Source organism: Parus major, chromosome 4 (genome assembly GCF_001522545.3).
Source record: "Parus major isolate Abel chromosome 4, Parus_major1.1, whole genome shotgun sequence".
Classification (NCBI taxonomy): domain Eukaryota; kingdom Metazoa; phylum Chordata; class Aves; order Passeriformes; family Paridae; genus Parus; species Parus major.
This window is the reverse complement of record NC_031771.1, coordinates 37,469,921-37,479,452: the sequence shown is the minus strand read 5'-3', so window position 1 is coordinate 37,479,452 and position 9,532 is coordinate 37,469,921. Positions and strand designations below refer to the sequence as shown.

The following is a 9,532-nucleotide window of genomic DNA, read 5'->3' as shown; positions in this document are numbered from 1 at the left end:
AGAAAGTTTTAAGATGGAGAGTTTATGCACAGGCTACTTATGCCTCTTTAATCTAATTGGTGATGCTTTAAATAATAATGCAAATTAATCCTTGGGATAAATTAGGGAGTTGGAGATGTTTTCAATAATGCAATATTATAAAGATCAACATAAAATCTTCTACTGTCTGAGTAAATAGCAAGAGTCAGTATCAGATGCAGAACTGTAAACTTACATTTTGCTGTCCTTTGATCCCAACATGATTATTTGCTGTCAACATAAAGAAATTACTGAGGTGTGACCATGCTGTACAACAGTTTTCTGGGGTGAGAAGAATTGCAGTACATGTAGGACATGGAACGTGTGAGGAAAAGAGGAATTCAGACAGCAGGGAGAAATGGTGGAAAAGAGAGCATGAAAGGCATGGGAAAGGAAGGCAAGGCAAACTGTGCCAAAAGAGATGTGAAAGTCTAAGAAGGAGAAAGATGCTAGCTGAAGGAAAGGAATAGCACATGATGGAGCCAATCATTCACCATTAAGATTTTTAGCCAAGCAGGTGCATAACACAAAATCTAGTATTTTGGGGGCTTTGGGAATTAAAGTAGTTTATTTTCAGGAACAACCCCTCTCTCTATTCATTCCCTGTGCTAGCTGCTGTCAGACACCAATAAATGGCACTCCTATGCCAGATGATGAGCATTGTCAGCCCAGACAAACACCTCACCTGGGACCAGGTACAGCCCTTAACAGGCCCAGCACAGTAGGCCAGTGCCTACTGCTCCCATCAAAGTTGGAAGATGATGCTCATGGCAGAGCTAAATTGATTCCAAGGGGGAAAAAGGCCAAAAGTCTTTGTCCTATAGGCACAGAAATACAAAATTAAATTAAGACAAATGAGCTGAACTTCTGTCAAAAGACGGAAGATGCCTGTCCTGAAGGAGCTGCCTATACACCATGCCCCACTGCCAATACAGACCCACCTGTGTGCACAGAGCATGGTGCACAGTGTGGATCTGAGCTAGGAAGGCAGCTCAGCTCCCATGCCTGATACAGCTGATTTTAGCGAATTCCAAAATAATTTCAGGCCCAAAAGCGGGGGTTGAGCTTAGAGCCCTGAAAGAGAGGAGGGAAGGGAGACTTTTATCCTAAAGTCATTGTTAAGCCAAAGAGGGGTTTATCCTCCACAGCTAAATGAAAATGAAAAGAAAAAAAAAAAAAATCCAGGATAGCAACATTGGAGAGACAAAGACTGTCATGGACCAGTGCGAGTTTGCAAAATTATATGCAAATGACCCCAGTTTTGACCATGGTGGCCCTCTGCTAATCCCAGAGAGAAAATCTACTTAGCAAAGGAAAGGTTTTTTTTAATTTGGTTAACAGGGACCAAAATGCTGAATATATTTATATTTTCAGGAAATGCTATATTTTTAATGCTTCAGCAACAAAGTGGGACCACAAGAGCTTTTTAAGCACATGGAATAAATGTTACGTAGCGTTTTGTCCATATTCTGTATCCAGTGCTGATAAAAATTAGTGTTGGACGTGTTTTCATAATAGGCACCAGCCATTCCTGCTGCTGACTGTGTTTGACTGAATCCATACTGTTCTGTGTACACTGACCTAAAAGGGATTCCCTCTGGATTTACCGTCCAAAAGGTGTCCCGAGGAAATGAGGGTATTCTTCTCCCTTCCCTAGCTGACTCATCATCATCCCGCCGTATGACCTTTCCCCACTAATCTGGGATAGGAGCTTTTCCTGTATTTGCAGGTTAAATGGAAGATACACATTCCACTTTTTACTCATTGTAATAAAGATCTTTTTGTCTGTCTCCGAATAAAGGGTCGGGTTGGTTTACAAATTGGGGGTCAGCCCATTCTGCGACCTGGGCAAACAGCCCAGGTCAAATCTCCTCAAAGCCTCCCCACCCAACTGGAATAAGTTAATTTACCCCTCGACGGCTCCGGCCCCGCCGGGCATGCCCGAGCTACCCTGCTTCCAGAGGCTATGGAGACACCCGGGACGCTTGGTTCAGGCGGGGCTGGAGTTGCCCCGTCGGGAGGGAGCCACGCCGCAGTTCCGCGCCGGCGGCGGGGCTGAAAAGACTCGCTCCCGGAGCTTCCATTGGTTTTATTCTCGGCGCTCCGCACCTCCGCAGCGGCCGCCTGCCCTTCCCGCCCCGTTCTGCGCCTTCGCCATTATTCATCCTCCTCCGAACAAGCTGCGCCGCGGAGAAATTCGCTAGCAAAGCACACGGGAGATGCCAATGCCATTCGGACACGTGCCCCTGGAGCACCGCTCCACGGGCGCGTGGGGCGCAGCATCCGCGGGGTTTTCGGGGGGGTGGGGCATCCACCACCTCCGGGATACCCCGGGACTCCCTCACAGTCCCCGGTGACGACCTCGGAGCAGAAGCCGGGCGGCACCGACACCCGGCCCATCACGCCCGGCCCCGCCTGCCCGAAGCGGCAGCCACGGCCGGTGCGTGCAGCAAGCTCCCTGGCCCTGGCTGACCACGTCTCGCTCGTGGCTTTTTTGCCCTAGGTGGATGCGTGGGGAGACTCCCACCGCCACCCGAGGAAGCTCCCTCACGGAAACAAAAAGGAGCGGCGGGGATAAACGTTTATTCCAAGGCATCACTTGTACAGGCACTGCACCCGGAGGTGGGAAGACGAGCGGGTGGGGGCAGCTTCAGGCCCTTGGAGAGGGCAGGCGGGGACAGATCTGGGCCCCCGCGGGCTCCTTGCCCTCCGGGACCGCCGCGCATCTCCCTGCCCCCGGCAGCCTCCCCCTGCGCCCGGCTGTAACCCGCAGTGTCCGCGGTCATAAATAGGTGTTCTTTCAGGCGGGACGAGTCTCTATAGCATGGAGGGGTGCTGGCCCGGGGGCAGCCCGAAGGCGTTGGGGTGGGAATGGCCGAGAAGGTTGAGGTAGTGGCGGTCCAGCCCCTGCACGGATGAGAGGAAGGTGCTGCGCTGCTGGCCGGGGCTGGCGAGGGGAACGGTGGCGCTGGGCAAGTGGTAGGGCAGGGAGGGGCTGCGGGCGGCGCCGTGCCAGGGGAACGGCCCCCCCGAGGGCGGCTGGAGCACGCCTTCGGCGGGACTGTGGACATGCCCGGGGCACTCGGGCCCAGGATGCAGCTGGTAGGAGAAGTCCGGCTCCGGGAGGGAGCCCAGGGAGGTGAAGAGAGGCTCAGTAACGAAGCGTGCTTTGGACTGGAGAAAGGCCAGGATACGGGCGTACTTGGTGTCTTTGGTCTCCATCCTCTCCACCGTTGTCAGGTAGTGGACCAGGTTCTTCATGCACTCGTGGTAGCCATAGTGGAAGTAATTGGCGAACTCGGAGAGCAACTCTGCTGGAAGGGATAGGGAAGGGAATCGAGCTCCTCTGGGTCTGGCCGGGAGAGGAGCGGGGAAAGCCACCCCAACGCCGCGAGTGACCCGGCGGGGGTCGCGGGAGATCGCTCCCGCCCACCTACCCTTCTCCCGGCCGCGGGGAAAGTCCGCCGAGTGCAGGGCCCGCAGGTACTGCACCGTCATCTCCAGGATCTCCGCTTTCTCCAGCTTCCCCGAGCTCTGCAACGGGCAGGGCAGATGGGCATCACCTCTTCCCTGAGACCGCTCTCCGTTCCACTGGACCGCCCCCTAACCCCTCCGTATCGGGGGGAATATCGCGGCGCACCGAGGAGAAAAGGGCGTAGGGGCTGCTCCCCCCCGCCTACCTGCTTGGCCAGAGCCATGGGCACCGTCTTCCCCAGCTCGGTGAGGCAGCGGTTGATGCGGTCCCTCCTCCGCTTCTCAATGACTTTGTGGGAAACCGGCGTCCTCTGCAAAACATATGGGACGCGTTAGTGAGGGAGGAGAAAGCAGATGGATCACAGATGTCTCGCCGTGACAGCCGCCCCCGGCCCCAGTCTCGACCCCTCCAGGGAAGCCAGTCCCCAACCCCGCTCCGAGCAGCGGTGTCGGGCGCCACTCGGCCTCGGGAGGGATGATGCTCCGGTGGCCGGTCGTCTCCGCGCGGCCCTGGTGGCTCCCCGACTGCGCGGACGGCCCTGGCAAGGCAGGCTTGTTTTTGTGAGGGAGGTGTGGTTGTTTTTTTGGGGGGGGGCTTTTCGAAGGGAAAGGCGGCGAAGGGTCCGGGGCCAGGTCGGCTTGGCGGCCCCTCAGACCCGTGCGCGCAAGGCGGGCGACGACTCACCCTCCGCTCCTTGAGCTTGGAGGCCATGGTGAGATATGCATCCCCTCTCCCTCCGGCCCCCTTATAAAGCCATCACTTCTTGGGGGGGACCCCGGGGGGCCTCCATGGGCCCGCTGATCCCATAGGATTAGGGGCGAGCGGCGCCGAGGGAATGTATGCATTAAAGATCAGGGTGGAAGGGGGCGAGGGGATGAGGGGCTTTTTTTCTTCTCTCTTCTTCCTTTCTCCCCCTCCTCGCCCCCGTCCACGCAGCCGGGGGCGGCCCAGCTGTGTCGCCCCACGTGGACTTCGGGGACACACGTGACTGTCCCACAATAGCGGCGGGGACGGGGCCGGGGATGCGGCGAGCGGGGCGCAGGGCGCGGTATCGCGCCCTGCGCCCCTCTCGCCGCATCCCCGGCCCCGTCCCCACCGCCAGCCTTCAAATCCCCGGCACCCCCTACCCCTCCCCTTAGCCCCGGCGCTGACTGCATTTTAAAGCCTGTCCAGAGTCATTAAAGTAATTAAGTAAGCCCTTAATAGGCTGTTCCGCCCAGTTCAAGGGAGAACCCTTGGAGACGGAGTGGCCCCGTTTGTTCTCAGGCTTTTCTCACACGACTTGGTGACACGTCCATCTTTATAAGAGATGGCAGCGAGGATTTTTTTGTTTACACCGCTTTATGCGCCGGGGACACCCCGGCAGGTGTGGGACCGGGGGGCTGGCACACGATATCCCCCCCCATCACCCCCCCTTTTTTTTTTTCCGTCGTCCCAGGGAGGCTCTCGCCAGCCTTTGGCACACGACGCTCCTTTTTTGTGTGGTGTGCGCGTCTGTGCGTTGTTGTTTTACCCCCCCTGCTCTCCCCCTCTCCTTTGGAGAGGCTCAATTTGTAGCCTATTATCCTATAGGAAAATGTCCCATTGAAAAGTATGAATAGTTTCATTGGGCCTAAATTTTAATAATGCGGGTCAAAGAAAAGAGGGGCAAATAAAGAGGGGATCGCAGCTGGTCCGAGAGTGCATTATTCGGTGTCACCTGCGAGCGGGATCGCCGACAGACCCCCTATTCATTTGCCTAATTTTGGTCAATTTAACAAACTTCAGGAGAAATTATTGTGGCATTGTTAAGGAGGGTAAAGCTTTCTGATCGAATTAACAGCATGTTTTGATCCGGTAAATGTCATTAAAAAGAAAGAAACAATCGCGTTTAAAGGGGGGCTCCGAGTTAAACGCGCCAAGTGGAGACGCCGGAGCGCAAAGCTCACAAAGGGAGCAAGTAACTGCCACAGGGGAACTTTTGTACGCTCACATTGCTGAGGTTTTTTACACAAAAAGGCATTATTTCATACTTGAATACGTTTAATCCAACAATTGTCTATTTTCTGCAAACATATTTTCACAGCATTGTTAGCTTTCCTCTCCGCGGCCCTCCGCCCGGGCAGCCGCGCTCCTCGCCTGGCGAGCGCACCGAGCCCCCGGCCCGCCCCGCACAGCCCCGCACCGCCCCGCACCGCCCCCGCCGGGGCCGCCCCGCCGCGCCGGGGGGGCCGCCCGCCCCCGCCGCCCGCCGCCCCCCCCGACAACGCGGCGGCGGGCACGGGCCCCCCCGGGCCTCTCCACTGCCAGCGGTGCGCCTCCGAACCCGGCACAGCCCGAGGAGCCGCCCTCCCTTCTTCTTCCCCCCCGGGCCCGCCACCGCCCCCGGCCCCGGCTCTGCTGCGGGGCGCCGCCACCCCCGAGTGGGAGGCAGAACCCAAGAGCGACCTGGCCTGCGGCGGGGCCGCCCGGTGCTTGGCTCTGCTCTCCCGGGCGACGCTACCGAGCCCCGGGCAGGGCTGCGGAAACGGCGATATCCCTTCCATGTGAGCTCGGGCAGTTCTTCTCTCGGAAACTCCTACGTCCTCTCCCGTATTCCGCGTTTTTCCACACTTTTCCCTTTGCTGTTTAAAATGGGGAAAGCATCCCCACCGCATGTCCCAGGGTGAGCACTGCGAGTGGCACCGCCGCTCTCGCCCGTTCGTTTCCCCAGGAGCGGCCGGAGGACAGGCGCGGTGCCAGCCTGACACCAGCCACCGGCCCGGGCTGGTCCCCACCTCTCCGGGCCGGCCGGGAGCACCGAACCTCTCCTCGGGAGGAGGCGGCAGTGCCCCGGGGCGCGTCTGCCCCGGTCGGCGGGACGGAGTGGGCAAGGCCGCCTGCCCGCCTGGGCACCCCTGCGTGCCGTGCCGCCGGCCGTATTATTCTTCCAGGAGCCTTGTAGGTTTCGGTATATTCATTCTCGTACAATGGGATTAAACACTAACCGTTATCATCCAAATTAACTAAATTCTGAATAGCAAATGAGGGGGCTTTTATTTTTTTTCCTCCTCTTTTTGCTCCACTGGCGGAGATGGAGTTGATCCTCTTACTGTCTGTGTTAACCGCCAGCTGCAGGCACCTGCGAGGCAACTTCTTACACGAGGGAAGTTGTTTATTTGCTCGCTGGCTGTTCCCTCGTTGGTTCCCCCGCGGGCCGGGCTGCCCGGGTCAGCGGCGGGGGGCGCGGGGTGGCCATGGCATCCCCGCGTGTACCGCCTCCTCGTCCTCGGAGGGCTTCGGCGGGGCTGAAGGCAGAGGGAGATCACCCGACATTGCCGCGGTCGGACTGTCACCCATGCAAGGGAAGTCAGAAGTAGGCGGGTTTGAGTATTTTTTAGTTTTTAATTCCCCTCGAGCGAATGTTGGCTCTCCTTGCGGGACACGCTTGCTCAGCTCTTTGGCTCTTTGGCAACCCACGGCGGACACCCGCGTCCCCATCACCCACCACCGGTTTTCGCCTCTCGCCCAGGAGCCCCGCGGGCCGCAGCCCTCTCCCCAGGCAAGGGCTTGGCTGGCGGCCGGGACGCAGAGCCCTGTCCGCTACGCGCGCAGCGGGCTGAGCCCGCCCTCTTCCCGGCGGCTGCAGGGCGAGGGCTGCAGGGCAAGGCAAGCAGCACTGCCCTGCCGCCCCTCGCCCTCTCCCCGCGGCCGGCTCGGTGGTCCCGGCCTGTCGGGGCCGTGCCCCGAGGGAGCGGCCTGGCTCGGCCCCCCGGTGCGCTGCCGGGATGCGCGTGGGTGCCGCGTCTCAGTGGCGTGTGGCCCCTGTCCCGTGGGCACTGGCGCTGCCGACATCTGCCAGACATGGGCTCTGACAGGGAGGTGGAGATCCTCTGGGATATGCCAAGCTGCTTTGAATTGGCATCTAGGTTTGCCTTTTTGTGAAAACAGATCGTCTTCTCTCTGTTTCTTCACCCCCTCTTTTCTTTTTTGACTCCTATATAACCTTCGGGTTACACACAACTACTTCACCAAGTAATTGAAGCTGTGGATATTAGGCTTGAAGATAATTGTCACTGTGTACAAGCAAGAAATCAGCTAACCAGTCTCCTATGGAAAGAGAGAGTTGTCCATGCAACTGTGAATCAAGTGCAAAGTAAAGTGTTCCAGTGGCTAGGGCTGGGGTTGGCCCGGCCAGCGTGGTTCAGTCTCATACTGGAGGTCCTGCTGTGTAATGTGGAGAGGCATTCACACTTCTGGATGACATCGTGGCTATTAGGGAATGGGAGAACTCACAAGGTGCGAAAGGTCCTACTTGTAGCAGTGATAGCTTTACTACTTGGCGATCCTGCATCTGCAAAGAAGCAGTGATCTCTTCACTCAGGAGAAGGTATTTCATTTAGGAGCTCAATCCTCAGCTGTAGATACAGCAGCTCATCACGTGGTGCCAGCTTTTGCTGTGAATTAGTTTATTCTTGCATTCTCAGTGAAGTTAGGCTAGGTTAGCAGCTTTCCAGTTTTTCAAAACTCCTAATGCACTCTGCCTCTGTGTATGAGGCTGCTTGGTGCACTGTTGCCGCTGGACACGAAATAGGTCACACGAACACAGCTTAAGTTGTGGTGAAAGGAAGAGAGAACTTTATTTCTTCTCTCAGACTTCATAGGTTTCTGACCACGGCCAGGGATTGGATAGTCAGGATAACACCTTCCCGACAGCACATAAGAGATGTCCATCACAAGACGTGTATCAGAAAGAATGTACACATATCTATGTTTACAGTTACTGTCCTGGGAATGTCTTTAGAAAACTATGTCAGCAAGCTCAGAAAACTGAATTTTCAGGGCGACAGTGCACATCTTGTTCCCCAGCTGCAGAGGTATTCCTTACCTCAATGCTACTGTTTATTCCAGCTATAGTCCACTTTTGGGTCTTCCTTCCTAGTGGAAGGACCGTGCTCCTCTGTTTGCTCACCTGCCACGAGCAGTGGCCTCAGCAGGGGGGAAGTGATGATAGGTCTTGGGACTCTATGCCAATATGGTCCTTCGCATGCTTGTAACCATGAGTCTCTTGTATTGTTGGGTAGATTCAGAGTGCTCTCCTCAAATCCTAGAGTGCTCAAGGAGGTGCTGTTTGTGCTTCAGAAGGTGATATTCTTCTCATTCTGTGAGATATGGTAATGCCCATAAGCTAAACTTTGATCCTAAAAACTCTAAAACTACTTTCTTTATCATGGGAAGTTATCAAGTATCTCTGTGGTGGAAGAAAGGACTTCCAGGTCAGTAGTGCTCCTGAGTGCTGCTATGTGCTTGTCAAATTCCCTGTCTGAGGAGGCACAGCTCACCGTATGTTTTGTGGTGTAATTTCAATATAACATACTCCATTCTTCCTGATTAAAAGCTTTTCAGGATTGCACACTCCGATATGGATTACTTTTAGATTACTCTTTGTATGAACTTTTTGAGTATGGATTGCTTGAAAGTCATTCTCATATGTTCCTGTAATTTGTAGTATCTCCTTTTTGACTTTTTTCCCAGATATAAGATTTTAAGCTTTTAGTTTAGATTCATATGTAGTATAGTTAAAGCATTCAGAATTAAATAGGGTAAAATAGTTCACTGATTAAAATCAGGTGCAGTTATATATGTTATAGCCATTTATAGGGGCTGATTTACATTGACAGAAGACCTGATATAGCTTTTGTCTATGTATATACATGGCAAAACTTAAGGCTGTCCACAGCGTGTTTGTACAAGGTGAGTCTCCAAAGATGGTGGATAGATGTTTGCAGCTTTCCCAATGACAGCTATCTTCTCAGCCACGTCACTATTGATACAGAATATGTTGCTCTTTAAATTACAGCCTGTCAAAATGACAACAGAGTGCTAAAATTGAATTCAGTGGGATTTAGGTAATCATGAATCATTGGGGAGGTGTACATCAGGTTGCTTGTGACTGAGGTGTTCTGAATAGCTAGATTAGTGACTGTCTGACATGAATAAAGGCTGAAAGGTTCAGAAGGTATGAGGGCTTTTTCTGCAATGACATGTCTAATGCTGAAAAATGTCTAGCCCCTCCTCTCC

General features: G+C 54.8%; 1 protein-coding gene across 2 annotated transcripts; it reads right to left on the bottom strand.

The window, feature by feature from the left end:
- Positions 1-2,591: 2,591 nt before the first annotated feature.
- HELT (helt bHLH transcription factor) lies at positions 2,592-4,463 on the bottom strand. Of its 2 annotated transcripts, none has more exons than XM_015625842.2 (4): positions 4,178-4,463; positions 3,699-3,803; positions 3,456-3,552; positions 2,592-3,332 (listed from the first exon to the last, which is right to left on the bottom strand). In XM_015625842.2, exons 1-4 carry the CDS (start codon positions 4,202-4,204, stop codon positions 2,836-2,838), a joined length of 726 nt encoding a protein of 241 aa, XP_015481328.1. In that variant the 5' UTR covers positions 4,205-4,463; the 3' UTR covers positions 2,592-2,835. The 2 variants fall into 2 exon arrangements, with proteins under 2 accessions (XP_015481328.1, XP_015481329.1); XM_015625843.2 differs by having other exon boundaries at positions 2,592-3,329.
- Positions 4,464-9,532: the final 5,069 nt, after the last annotated feature.

Excerpts from the sequence above, each read along its gene's own strand:
- HELT (XM_015625842.2), bottom strand. The coding sequence starts at position 4,204 with ATGGCCTCCAAGCTCAAGGAGCGGAGG. Across the intron at positions 3,553-3,698 it reads CCATGGCTCTGGCCAAGCAG|AGCTCGGGGAAGCTGGAGAA; the intron begins GTAGGCGGGGGG and ends TGCCCGTTGCAG. Across the intron at positions 3,333-3,455 it reads TCCCCGCGGCCGGGAGAAGG|CAGAGTTGCTCTCCGAGTTC; the intron begins GTAGGTGGGCGG and ends TATCCCTTCCAG.